The sequence below is a fragment of the Dama dama genome, chromosome 5 (genome assembly GCF_033118175.1).
Source record: "Dama dama isolate Ldn47 chromosome 5, ASM3311817v1, whole genome shotgun sequence".
In the NCBI taxonomy this organism is placed as follows: Eukaryota; Metazoa; Chordata; class Mammalia; order Artiodactyla; family Cervidae; genus Dama; species Dama dama.
In genome coordinates this window covers 79,510,160-79,525,049 of record NC_083685.1, presented here as the reverse complement: position 1 = coordinate 79,525,049, position 14,890 = coordinate 79,510,160, and the positions used below count along the sequence as shown (strand labels likewise).

The following is a 14,890-nucleotide window of genomic DNA, read 5'->3' as shown; positions in this document are numbered from 1 at the left end:
GGGTCAGTGGGCCCAGTGTCTTGACATCACTGGAGGTGGCAGGTGTCAGCATCCAATGTCAAGGGAAGATGATCCGCTAGCCAGAGACCTTTGTGCTGAGTGAGGGCTTCTCTCTCTCCCCTCTTCCCCTCCTATACCCCCAATTCAGTCTTCTGAGATGGTCATGGGGAGAAATGAGACCCTTCTCTGCTCTTCCTCATCCCTGGAGGATACAAGTCTCATGAATGCAACCTGACTTGACATCAGAGTGGGCTACCCTGGGTCTGTCACTTGTATTGGGCTCTGGGCTAGGGCAGCTCTTCACTTCCTTTGTGTCCATCTGGGCAGTGATGATGGAATCAGGCCTCACATCCAGCGTGGGCACAGGCTTATCCCAGAAGAGATGGGGCCAGGCGCTCCCCTGATGCTTCTCCCAATTACTGAAGGCTAATTGGGCTGATGTATACCGTCTTCCAGGACTAATGAGGGATTTACAGTACTATTTATTTGTTTATGTTTTTAACCAAAATGTATGGAGAGTCTTCCCATCCAGGGCCTGTGCTGGTGGTAGGGTTATAGTAGTGAACAAAAACAGCCATCTAACAAAGGAGAAGCATGAAACAAACATGCCCTTGCAGGTGCGAGGAAGGAAAAAGCTCTAGGTAAATCCATATAAACGCAAGAGGTTCTTCTTTTCCTCCAGTGTTAGGTGATTTGCCCAAGATGACAGAGGATGAGGTGGTTGGATGGCATCACTGACTTGATGGACATGAGTTTGAGCAAGCTCTGGGAGTTGGTGATGGACAGGGAGGCCTGGCGTGCTGCAGGCCATGGTGTCACAAAGAGTCGGCCACGACTGGGTGACTGAAACCAACAGCTGACTAGTGTAGGAACTTGAATCCAAGTCAAGTTCTTAATCCGCTCCACCAGGTTTGACCCTGTCACCATCCTCTGCCCGGAAACCAATATGGCCTATTTAAAATATAAATTTTATAGTGCCACCACTCCCTTCTACACCCAAACACTCCTAATACTTTCACTGCAGTTGTTGTAGCCATGCTTTCTGGGGAACAAACTCACTCAGAAGGACAATGCAGATAGTAGAGTGCAGTTTATTACACCATCGGGCCCAAGGCAGAGTCTCCTCTTAGCCAAGGACCCCGATCAGCATTTGTGAAAATCTTTTATACCCCATGTGTACATGTCCAAACCCACCTCCCCAAATTCCTTGAGACTTACATAAATTAAGGAAGGGTAAATACAATCCCAATAACCCCATCACTCATGTGCCATGTGCTCAGACAGTTAAACAATTAGCCAATAATCAATAAGCACGAGGTTACACTCCAACAGGTACAGAAAAATTTATGGCCTGTCTGGAGGAAGGGGTGATTAGTGTATGTGTTCTCTTAGGCGATGAGTAATCTGGATATGATCTTCAAGATTCCCGTCCAGAGGCGGTCTTATACGTCTGTTGTCATTTCCACAGACACTAAACACGGAGTTCAGAGTCCATTGGAGAGGTGGCCGAGCATGATCAGCATGAGCAGGCCTAAGATGGAGTCCAGGCCCTATGAATTCCTTCTTCACAGTTAGAATAAAACTCAAACTCTTTCATGATCTGGTTCTTGGCCAATCTGTGGTATTTAAAAGGTACACCCACAAGTTCTTTGACATTCCTCATTCAAAAAATGGAATCTAATTCCCCTCCCTTGATTGTTCACTTCTGTCTAATAGAATGCGGTGGAAGTGATGCTATGTGTTTTCCAAGGTTAGATGTAAAAAGAATTCAGCTCCTACCTGGCTCGCTCTCTCTCAGGACACTTGTCCTTTGGAAGCTACCATGCTGTGACGGTAGCCCCCGGCCACATGACGAGACTCATCAGTAGCCTCACCTATGCATCCAGCCAACACCAACCTCAACAGTTAGACAATGTGAGTGAATGAAACTGCAAGCCATTCTGTCCCTGGCCTTTGAGTCTTCCATTTGAAGTTCAAGACATCCGGAAGCAGAGATGATCTGTCTCCACCATGCCCTGTCAGAATGCCTGGCCCACAGACGCTGTGAGAGGTAAAACACGATTACTTTGTTTTCAGCTGCAGTGGTAGATAACTAACACAACACCTCAGACTTCGCCTCCTCCCAAGAGCCTCTTTGTTCATCACACTCCTGTTATGCTGACCTCTTTTGTTCTCCTTGGGCACCAAGTTCGTTCTTACCTCAGGACCTTTGCACTTGGTGTTTCTTCTTTCTAGAATACTTGCCCATCACACGGACCTTTGTCTGACTGTCTCCTTCTCATTGTCCAGGTCTTTGCTCAAATATCCCCTCCTCAGAGAGTGCTTCCCTGACCACATTTTATAATACTGCCCATCCTACCAGTCACTTACTCCCAAGCATTTCCTTGAAAGCTTTTATTCTATGAAATTATCTTATTTACTTATTTGTCCATTTATTGCTTGTCAGTCCTTCACACTTCTTCCTTCCTCTTTCCAGCCCCTCCTGTCTGGTGTTGATGGGGGAGGATGAGACAGTGAAACCACACGAACTTTGCTCATGATAGTTCCCAGTGCAAAGTAGCAGGTCTCTTGGTCATTGTGGCTGCTCTGTCAGTTTGGTCTCAGCAAGGCAGCTGTGAGCAGTGATGGTGAGATCTTAATTTCCAGCCAAGGGATTGGACCTGGGCAACCTGGATGAAAATCAGGAACACTAGCCACCAGAGCAGCAAGGACTAGAGACTAGAAGTTCTTTTCCCTGGATCTTTGCCCCCAGTCAAATATGCATTTATCATGAAGGCAGAAACTGTCAATGGAGGTACAAGTTTATTATTAGAGACATAGCACAAGAACAAGTGGGAGAACACACAGAGAAATGGTTTATTTAGTTAAGATAGAAGCAAGGCAGATGTGCACACCTGGAGAGAAAGGGTGTGAGCATCACCTCCAGGGAGGAGGAGCACAGTAAAGAGGTGATTCACAGTTAATATCCAGGATATGGAAGCAACCTAGATGCCCATCAGCAGACGAATGGATAGAGAAGCTGTGGTACATATACACCATGGAATATTATTCAGCCATTAAAAAGAATTGATTTGAGTCAGTTCTAATGAGATGGATGAAACTGGAGCCCATTATACAGAGTGAAGTAAGCCAGAAAGACCAATACAGTATACTAATGCATATATATGGAATTTAGAAAGATGGTAACGATAACCCTATATGCAAAACAGAAAAAGAGACACAGATGTACAGAACAGAATTTTGGACTCTGTGGGAGAAGGCGAGGGTGGGATGTTTTGAGAGAACAGCATCGAAACATGTATATTATCTAGGGTGAAACAGATCACCAGCCCAGGCTGGATGCATGAGGCAAGTGCTCAGGCCTGGTGCACTGGGAAGACCCAGAGGAATAGGGTGGAGAAGGAGGTGGGAGGGGGGATCGGGATGGGGAATACATGTAAATCCATGGCTGATTCATGTCATTGTATGACAAAAACCACTACAATATTGTAAAGTAATTAGCTTCCAACTAATAAAAATAAATGAAAAAAAAAAAAAATAAAGAGGCGATTCGGTCATTTACATGTCAGTTCTTCCAGGGGTTTCTATTCCTGGTTCCATTGGTAAAGGAGTACTTCAAGGATGTATATTGTCACCTTACTTATTTAGCTTCTATGCAGAACACATCGTGTGAAATACTGGGATGGATGAAGCACAGGCTGGAATCAAGATTGCCAGGAGAAATATCAATACTCTCAGATATGCAGATGACACCACCCTTATGGCAGATAGCAAAGAGGAACTAAAGAGCCTCTTAATGAGTGAAAGAAAGGTGAAAGAAGAGAGTGAAAAACTGACTAAAAGCTCAACATTCAGAAAACTAAGATCATGGCATCTGGTCCCATCACTTCAGGGCAAATAGATGGGGAAACAATGAAAACAGTGAGAGACTTTATTTTCTTGGGCTCCAAAATCACAGCAGATGGTGACTGCAGCCATGAAATGAAAAGATTCTTGCTCCTTGGAAGAAAAGCAAATACAAATCTAAATAGCATATTAAACAACAGGGACATTATTTTGCTGAAAAATGTCCATCTAGTCAAAGCTATGGGTTTTCCAGTAGTCACATATGGATGTGAGAGTTGGACTATAAAGAAAGCTGAGTGCTGAAGAATTGATGCTTTTGAACTGTAGTGATGGAGAAGACCCTTGAGAGTCCCTTGGACTGCAAGGAGATCCAACTAGTCAATCCTAAAGTAAATCAGTCCTGAATGCATTGGAAGGACTGATGTTGAAGCTGAAGCTCCAATCCTTTGGCCACCTGATGCAAAGAACTGACTCATTTGAAAAGACCATGATGCTGGGAAAGATTGAAGGCAAGAAAAGGGGAAGACAGAGGATGAGGTGGTTGGATGGTATCACCGACTCAATGGGCATGAGTTTGAGCAAGGTTCAGGAGTTGGTGATGGACAGGGAAGCCTGGCGTGCTGCAGTCCGTGGGGTCACAGAGTTGAACTGAGCAACTGAACTGAGCTGAACTCAGGCCAAATATCTGGCTTCTTTTCTTACACCTGATCCACTCTGGGACCCTCCCCTAGGGTGCACATGCACACCTCAGCCACGGTGGATCTCAAAGTGAAGGCTTCTTGGAGAAGCAAGACTCATCATGGTCTGGTGTTATCCCCTGACTTTTAACCCACAAGGAGTCTTTCTGTGCATGTGTAGTGTCTCCCTTGTCCCAGAAGAGGGAGGAAGCAGATCCCTTAATCATTCTCTCGAACAAGGTTTTCCCCTCTGTGCCCTTGTCACGACTTGACCATTGCCATGATTATTACCTTAAGGTGTATACAAGAGAGAAACACTGCCTATTATACCCTGTTTCTGTTGTTACTTCCATTTTGGAGGGCAAACAGAAGGCTGATTGTAAATGCCTTAACTGGAGCCCACCTATCTCTTGTCTCGGAAAATCCTTTTAACAGTTTTAAGTATCCAGCTTGAAGCCTACTTCTTTGTACCCCATGAAATGTAAATAGGAGGCCAGTTGTAAATGTCCAACCTGGAGCCCATCTATCTCCTACATCAAGTTCATGCTGCTGGTCAAAGCAAAGGCCCATGGGCCCATGTTCAGATTCTTGGGAGAGCTGTACAGGGGACCTTGGGGGCACATTCTCTGTCATGGGAGACAGGCTTCAACTCAACCTTTTCCCTCACCCAAGCCTTCGCCTGCTTTATTGACACCCTTGAAGAGCCCAAAAGAATATGTGATCACCTTTCAACCACTTAACACTCCCCTTCATAATACCTTTGATCTTCCCTCCCTAATTCTAATTTACCCCCAGATTCTCAGGACCCCATCTGTCTGTTGCACACACACACACACATGCATGCACATTTGTACCCACAAACACACAGGTTTATGAAGACTAGGGTGGTAGGAACAACCCATCTGACAGGAAGGAGTATTTTAGTGCTGACATTATTTAGAGTTGCCTGAACACGGTAATTATAATAAGCACCTTTCATCAGTTTAATTGTTGTTTTTAAGTTCAACAAGAAAACAGAAAACACTTATGTCTTGCACGGGCACCCTCTGCCCTGCACTTGGTATGTCCCAGTGTCAATGCAGTTAGAAGACATGGCCAGGGGTGGAGATCCAGGCAGGCAGGCATGGCATCATTGTCCCTGGGTGTCCAGATGCCTCCTCCTGCCCTTAGCTCTCTCTCCATTCCAGCTCTCTCAGAAACTGCGGATGGCTCCTCCTGGGTCAGCCCCTGCCACTGCCACAGCTACAGCCACCTGTCCTCTTAGAATGCTCTACTTCCTCAGGCTCCTGTCCTTCCTTTAATTGGTTCAGCCAAACAAACTCAGGAACTTTCCCCAAAGACCTAGTGGGCAAAGAGAACAAAGTAGAATAGAAGGAGTAATTGTAGGCAGTAAATACTTATCTGATGAATGAATAAAAACATGAATGTCTAGACATAACCAATGACAAGTTTCTTTGATTGTGCCATGTAAGAGGTGTGTTGCTTATTCCTTTCATGAGAGACATACTTTGGGGGAGTTGGCACCCACAAGCTCCTTCTCAGGGAACAACCCTCACCCACAATCCCTGCTCAAAGGGTGGACTTATGTCACATGACCCCTACATTCCTCAGCCACTTGGGATACATGGTCCAACCTCAACAAAAGACTTTGGAATTTGAATCCAGAGAGACTGAGCTAGCTGAGTGTGAAAGCAGAAAGAGAAGTTCAGCTTTCTCGGGAGAGGCTCCTATTTGAGCCATATACAGGTGACTGCATAGGCAGGGAACGATGAATGGAGGGAGGGGGGAGGAGGACCAGCTGTGTCAGTCTTGACAGTTGTTTATTCCCGTAATACCTGACTTCACCTTATTTCAGTGACAGCTTTACATCATTAAAATAAACAGCTTCTTTTTATTTAAATTTGTTGGGTTCATAGCCCCTTGCAACTCTAACCATAAACTCTTTCTTCTCTTCAACTCTAATAACCTGACCCCAAAGCCCCAGTTTGATAGTGGAGGAAAGACATGACAGGTGTGTGATATGAAAGTCCAAGCAAAAAGAAAGCAAGGCACACCAGTGAATTGGGGGGAATGGCTCAGATGGATGTAAGGAAGACTAAACTGGTGGAAATCATGTATGGAGGGAGAGAGGGAAAGAGCAATGGGAAGAGGAGTGTATAGAGAGATAGATAATCAACAAACCTTCATAGAGCACTTTCTATGGATAAAGTAGTGCATTAAGTCCCAAATGGATGCTGGAATAATTACAAATACAAATTAATGAATGAGGAAGTGAGTGGATATTCCCATTCCTGTTGCAAGAAGTATTGAATCTGAAGATTGGGGTGGATGTGGTAATAGCTGTAAGTAGTCAGAGTCTTGCAGACATAGCCCTCAGTTAATATCTCTCTCTAATCTCAATATTACCCTTAGGCATGTTGCATGGCCCCTCTGGAGTTCAGCCCTCACCCTCTCCACACCTCCCTCACTGCACAGAGGAATATCTGCCCTACTTCCAAAACACTACTCAACTGATAAAGTATAGTTTTCAGAATAATAACCATGAAAAGAATCCTTACATAGGTTCTATGATTTACAAAATATATCTTATACATTTTTATTTGAATCTTTAACAAAAGTGAGATTAATGAGACAGATATTGTTTTATGCTAGCTTGGTGAGGAAATTCATGACTCCAAGAGAGACCAGGTGGATCATTCCAGGGTACTAGTGTGTTAAGTAGTGGGTCAAAAGCTCCCAGTTTATGGCTAAGTCTTCAAGCTCTGCACTATATCATTCTGGACAAAGAACAAAAGGGTTATTGGGCAAAGAGGTCAAAATGCAGAAAACAGGACTGCTCTTCTGGGGAAATTCTGTCATCCTAAGAGGAAAATGCCCAAAAGAGAGAAAGGATGGTGTGGGTTTCCAAGTAAACATATCTGATTGTCATCGGAATGTTCAAATCAACCTTCACACAAAAATAATAAGGATATTTTCCTTTTTCCTAAAAATCTCAGTTGCTTAATTTCAAAATTATAAAGTTCTAAGATGAACTTCGCAACATTTCCAAAGCTATGAAGAGGCATATAGCAACTCTCTCTCTACCTTATCAATGGAAAAGAAAGTCAAAGTGACTCACCCTTCTATCACTCCTTTCTATAAGATAGCCAGCACCTCCCTAATCTCTTCACTGCTGCCTGCATCTCCTGGTTCCTCAAGGTATAGATCATGGGGTTGAGCATGGGGGTCATGACAGTTTGGCTAACGGACACAGCCTTGTCCATGGAGAAGGAGGTGAAGGGCCGGGCATAGAGGTAAATGCTTGGGACAAAGACCATAGACACTACGACGATGTGGGTAGTGCAGGTGGAAGCTGCCTTCCTCCTCGCCTTCTCAGAGTGGGACCTCAGCATCACCAGGATGGCCGAGTAGGAGACCAGGAGGAGGAGGAACCAGATGAGGACCAGCACCCCACTGTTGGAAATGATAAGGAACTCCAGGAAGGAGGTGTCAGTGCAGGCGAGTCTCAGCACTTGTGGAACATCACAGTAGAAGTTATCTAGGATGTTGGAGGCACAGAAAGGCAGTGGGAGCATCAGAGCCAGTTGGGAAATCGAATGGATGAAGCCTCCCACCCAGCTAGCCACCACTAGCCCAGCACAAACCTGAGTGCTCATGATTGTGACATAGTGGAGGGGCCGGGAGATGGCAACAAGGCGGTCATAGGCCATCACTGAGAGGAAGAAGACCATGGAACCTCCCAGAAAGTGGAAAAAAAATATCTGAGCCATGCAGCCCTGGTAGGAGATGGTCTTCTTCTTAGAGAGGAAGTCTGCCAGCATCTTTGGGGCAGTGACTGAGGAGAAACAGAGCTCTAACACAGCCAAGTTTCGGAGCAGAAAATACATGGGTGTTTGGAGCCGGGAATCAAAGGTCACTGTGACCATGATGAGGAGGTTTCCCATGAGAGTGGTGGTGTAGACAAGCAGGAACACCAGAAACAAGAAGAGCTGGAGCTCCTGAGTCTGGGAGAGCCCCAGGAAGACAAACTCTGACACCCATGTGAGGTTCCCTGATGCCATGGTGTTTTCTCCATACACCTAAAGGAAACACACCAGAGAGAGAGAGAGATGCATGAAATTGTTTCCTGTCCTTTTAGTGCTTTTATGGTCCAGGTCTAGATAATGGATGTTTATGTGTAGATTGTAATACCAGGTGGTGATTAAATGACCTTGTCTCTGGAGAGTTCACTAGTTGGTGCTGGAATACACATTCTTGAGATATCTTAGAGCCATCCAGTGACACATGTAACTTGCCTTTCAAAGATTCAGTGTCATATGCTGGTGGGAAGATACTCAGAGTACAAAGGACCTGCAGTCAAATTTCACAGCCTCTATTTCCTTTAGATTTGGCCTTGAGCTGGTTGCTTGATCTCTCTGCATCTCAGTTTCCACTTCTACAGGAAAAACATTTTCTTAGTAGAAATAATCCACGGCAGGGGTCCCCAACCTTCAGGATTTGAATTGATTTCTCCTGTCAGATCAGCAGCAGTAGCCAATTAGAAATAGAGAGTACATTGAGTGTGATACGCCTGAGTCATCCAGAAACCATCTCCCTCTTCACAGTCTGTGGAATACAGACTGTCTTCCACAATGCAGATTCCTGATGCCAAGGAGATTGGGGACTGCTGGTCTATGAGATTAAGTAAAGTAACACATGAGGTTCCAAGAACAGTGTCTGGAATAATAGATGGTAATCACTCTCCTCTGTGTATTCTCCTACTCTAAAGATCCTCCCTTGTTCCAGCTTCTATAATGATTTTTATACCAATCATTTTTCATGCCATAACTAACACATCATAATGTTAATGAATTTCTCATGTGTCCCCCTTTTCCTGTGCAATTCATAATGCGCTACAGACATAGGTCTTGAGTCACAATTTATTTGTGCCCTTCCTTGGGGCTTGCTCATAGTTAGTACTTAATAAATACCTGATGTTAACTGCTGAGTGGATGAAAAGCTACTGTGTGTGCAGATCCATGCAGAATAGCCTCCAGTCACACCTGGACACCTGGGACATTCCATTTCTTTTCATCCTCCACAGCAGGTGGCCCCTTACTTGGTGAAGCTCCCCAAGTCACAGATGGAGACAAGAGGCATAGGGGTAACAACATTAGTGAAGAAATAGATGAATATATTAGACTTAGAGCTCTTCTGAAAGAGCAGCAATTTTAGAATATAATATTGAATCCAAGGGTAGAAGAGGAAGAAAACGTTGGAAAGAAACGGAAATACATAAAAATCTAAAGGGAGGAAGGAAATTGCAAGAAAGGAAAATGGAGGACTAGAAGAGAAATGGAGAAGTGATGTGGCGGGGAGTGAATGGAACTGAAGATGAAAAAGGACTCAGAGGGTGAGAGACAGAGGTGACAGGTGAGGGTAAGCACCCTCCCTACCCCCTGTTTTCACTTAGCTTCCACCCTGACCTCCCCCATTCCATTATCCATTAGAGATCACTGCCTTCTTATTTTTCACTTTCATCTTCTTTCACTCCAGTCCACCTTCTACATAGCTGCCCATGAGACCTTTCTAAACACTGATCTGATCCCTTTCCCCTCTCATATCTATTCTTGTAGTGATTCCACCAGAGCCTTTTAGGAGCCACATGCATTACTTTGTGGATCAAGTCAGGGTAGAAACAAATACACATGTGCATGCAACTTTAGCACGTCACACACGGCTGTAAAACGTAACCTCCTGTGTTTCAAGTATCTGTGCGTCTGCGGAACCACTAGCTCTTTAATGGATTATAGTCTTAAACATGCCACATATATTTTATTTCCAGGTTTATTTCCTGAGATTCTTTTCATACTTTCACAACCTTGGAAAAGCCCCACTTAAACATCACCCTTTCTGTCACTGCTGTCACCATTTCTCACATGCAGAACAAATTCTCCTTTCTCAGGGTTCTTATAATGTTTTGAATTTCCTCTGTTATTCAGATCTTGTAATAAATCTTATGATATTATAATATTTTGAATTTACCCCTGTTACCTCCTCTCCAGGGGTTGGTGATGGACAGGGAGGTCTGGAGTGCTGCGGTCCATGGGGTTGCAAATAGTCGGATACAACTAAGTGACTGAACTGACTTCTGTTATAGGTTTACTGTCATTCGTTTTTTTTTTTTTTTTTTTTTTTTTCAGCTTCCCGCCTCAATTCACTACATTGTAATTTGGAACAGCAGCTCTGATACAGCACATGCTCTGCATATATTGTCAAATTTATGTAGTAAGTGGGCAACTGATAATGTGGAGATTTTTTAACTGAATTTCCTTATCTTCTGTTCCCTGTCTCAGATCTATACGTGCTTGTTAAAGTTAATGGATTTTACATGCAACCAGAAACATTGAAAGCATATTCACCCCAGTTACTTCCCAAGTCTCTCCTCCACTTTAAGCTTGGTACCATCAAGTGTATCACTTGTTTTTTTCTGTCCAGCCTCTAGCAGGTGTTTAAAGAACCTAATTACCACTGACCTGTTGGCAGATGTGGAAACCCTCATGCTCTCACCTTCCTACAGCCCAAATGCAAAAGAGACTTGAGGTCTTACATCTTCCTGGAAGGTCCTCTCTATGCATCTTCACAGCTTCCTGATCTCTGCCCATCCCTCACACACACACGACTCATGGGCATGACCCTGGGGAAGAGTGTGCATCCTCAGGGAGAAATTGTTGGACTGGGCACAGGAAGCAGAGATGGAATGAGTCCTGCTGGGGATGAGGGAACAATGGGAGTTGTTAAAAACTTTCTAAGTCTTTGAGAATTACTATTTGGCTATAGCCTCCAAGGTGACCTAGGTTCAATGCAATCCCTATCAAAATGCCAGTGGTATTTTTCACAGACCTAGAACAAATAATTTAAAATTTTGTAGAGAGTGAAAAAGACCACTGATAGCCAATACAATCTTGAGAATGAGAATTATGCATCCTGACTTCAGAGTATAGTACAAAGTATAAAAATGGTACTGGCACAAAAACAGACCCATAGATCAATGGAACAGGATGGATAGCCAGAAACAAACCAACGCATTTAAGGTCAATTAATTTCTAACAAAGGAGGCAAGTATATACAATGGAGAAAGACAAACTCTTCAATAATTGGTCCTGAGAAAATTGAACAGCTACATGAAAAGGAATGAAATTAGAATATTCTGTCACACAATACACAAAAATAAACTCAAAATGGATTAAAGACCTAAATGTAAACCATATACTATAACATAGGCAGATGCTCTTTAACATAAATGCCACAGTATTGTTTTGAATGCATCTCCTAAAATAAAGGAAATAAAAGCAAAAATAAACAAATAGAACCTAAAATGTTGGCTTAAAACTCAACATTCAGAAAACTAAGCTGATGGCATCCAGTCCCACCACTTCATGGCAAACAGATGGGGAAACAATGGAAACAGTGACAGACTTTATTTTCTTTCTTTCTTTTTTTCCATTTATTTTTATTAGTTGGAGGCTAATTACTTTACAATATTGTAGTGGTTTTTGCCATACATTGACATGAATCAACCATAGATTTACAAGTGTTTATTTTCTTGGGCTCCAAAATCACAGTCATTAAATTAAAAGACACTTGCTCCTTGGAAAGAAAGCTATGACCAACCTAGACAGCATATTAAAAAGCAGAGACATTACTTTGCCAACAAAGGTCCATCTAGCCAAAGCTATGGTTTTTCCAGTAGTCATGTATGGATGTGAGAATTGGACTATAAAGACAGCTGAGCACTGAAGAATTGATGCTTTTGAACGGTGGTGTTGGAGAAGACTCCTGAGAGTCCTTTGAACTGCAAGGAGATCCAACCAGTCCATGCTAAAAGAAATCAGTCTTGAATGTTCATTGGAAGGATGGATGCTGAAACTGAAACTCCAATCCTTTGGCCATTTGATGAGAGGAAGTGACTCATTGGAAAAGACCCTAATGCTGGGAAAGATTGAAGGGGGGTGGGGGTGGAGGAGAAGGGCACGACAGATCATGAGATGGTTGGATGACATCACTGACTCAATGGACCTGAGTTTGAGTAATCTCCAGGAGTTGGTGATGGACAGAGAAGCCTGGTGTGTTGCAGTCCGTGGGGTCACAAAGAGTTGGACATGACTGAGCAACTGAACTGAACTGACCTGACCTAATTAAACTTAACAGCTTTTGCAAAACAAAGGAAATCATTGATGAAATGAAAAGACAACAACTGAACAGGAGAAAATATTTGCAAATAATAGGACCGATTATGGGTTAATATCAAACATATGTAAACAGCTCATACAATCTCAAGAAAACAAACAACCCAATGAAAAAATTTGCAGAACTTAATAGTTGTTTTTCCGAAGAGGAAATGTAGATGGCTAACAAGCACATGAAAAGATGCTCAATGTTGTTAATCATTATGGAACTATAAACCAAAATCACCATGAGATATCACCTCACAGCTGTCAGAATGGATATCACCCAAATGAGCACAAATAACAAATGTTGGCCAGGATTTCGAGAAAGGGGGAACCCTTGTGCACTATTGGTAGGACTATAAATTGGTACAACCACATGGAAAATAGTATGGAGGTTACTCAAAAAACTAAGAATGGAACTACCATGTGTGTGTTAGTCGCACAGTCTTGTCCGAGTCTTTGTGACCCCATGGACTGTAGCACACCGGGCTACTCTGTCCATGGGATTCTCTAGGCAAGAATACTGGAGTGGGTTGCCATTCCCTTCTCCAGGGGATCTTCCTGACCCAGGAATCGAATCTGGGTCTCCTGCATTGCAGGCAGATTCTTTACCATCTGATCTACCAGGGAAGCCCCTAGAACTATGACATGACCAAGAAATTCTACTCCTAGGTTTGTTGTTCAGTCCCTCAGTCATGTCCAACTCTGCAGCTCCATGGACTGCAGTACACTAGGCTCCTCTGTCCTCCACTATCTCCCAGAGTTTGCTCAAATTCATGTCCTTTGGGTCAGTGATGCTCTCTAACCATCTCATCCTATGTTGCCCCCTTCTTTTCCTGCCTTCAGTCTTTCCCAGCATCAGGGTCTTTTACAATAAATCAGCTCTTCACATCAGGTGGTCAAAGTATCAGAGCTTCAGCTTCAGCAACAGTCCTTCCAATGAATATTTGGGGTAGATTTCCTTCAGGATTAACTGGTTTGATCTCCTGGTAGTCCAAAGGACTCTCAAGAGTCTTCTCTGTAGCCTAATCCTCCTCAGTCCATGGGATTTTCCAGTCAATAATACTGGAGTGGGTTGCCATATTCTCCTCCAGGGGATCATCCCAATATTCATCGACAGGACTGAAACTGAAGCTACAATACTTTGACCACCTGATTCCAAGAGCTGACTTATTGGAAAAGACCCTGATGCTGGGAAAGATTGAAGGCAGGAGGAGAAGGGGATGACAGAGGATGAGATGGTTGAATGGCGTCACCAATTCAATGGACATGAGTTTGAGCAAACTCCGGGAAATAATGGAGGACAGGGAAGCCTGGCGTGCTGCAGTTCATACTGTCACAAAGAACTGGACAGGACTGAGAGACTGAGCAACAAGGATTGGGAGACCAAAATCAGAAAGGATAGAGTCGCTCCAAAAGAAACAATATTTCTGGGATTTTTAGGAAGGACCCATTTCATTTCATAGAACAGTGATTCACACACTTGACCATGTATTAGAATCACCTGGTTGTTGTTGTTTATTTGCTAAGTCAAGTCTGACCCCATGTCCAAATACATACATACACACACACACACACACACACACATATATATATATATAATGTAGGTTGATTAGTCATGTCTGACTCTTTGAGATCCCATGGAGTGTAGCTCACCAGGCTCCTCTGTCCATGGGATTTCCCAGGCAAGAATACTGGAGCGGGTTACTATTTCCTTCTCCAGGTCATCTTCCCAACCCAGGGATTGAACCCTCATCTCCTGTATTGAAGGTGGATTCTTTACCACTGAGCCACATGCAAAGCCCAGTAGAATCACCTGGAGGTGAAGTTAAAACTCAGAAACACTCGAGCAGAATTTTTCATTTGGTGGATCTTGGGTGGAGCCTGAGAATTCACATTTCAAACAAGTTCTCAGTTAATACTGATGCTGCTTATCTCAGGTCACAGTTTTGAGAACCACTGACTTTGAGTTTCACTGCTCTTAGCACAATGAACAGTTCTGTCTCACAGCATCACAAGACAACCAGTTTAACAGTTTCATTAAAAAAAAAAAAAAGAATTAATTGTTCTTAACTTGGACAACATCATAGATGAGAAAATGTTTATATAAGACATTGGAAACAAACCTTGTAAACTGTTTTTTATTTTGTCAACCAG

General features: G+C 43.4%; 1 protein-coding gene across 1 annotated transcript; it reads right to left on the bottom strand.

Annotated features, from left to right (window-relative positions):
• Positions 1–7,648: 7,648 nt before the first annotated feature.
• LOC133055572 (olfactory receptor 4D2-like) lies at positions 7,649–8,584 on the bottom strand. Its single transcript, XM_061140726.1, has one exon. It carries the CDS (start codon positions 8,582–8,584, stop codon positions 7,649–7,651), a length of 936 nt encoding a protein of 311 aa, XP_060996709.1.
• Positions 8,585–14,890: the final 6,306 nt, after the last annotated feature.

Bases quoted from the DNA above. Each gene is read 5' to 3' on its own strand.
- LOC133055572 (XM_061140726.1), bottom strand. From the start codon at position 8,584: ATGGCATCAGGGAACCTCACATGGGTGTCAGAGTTTGTCTTCCTGGGG.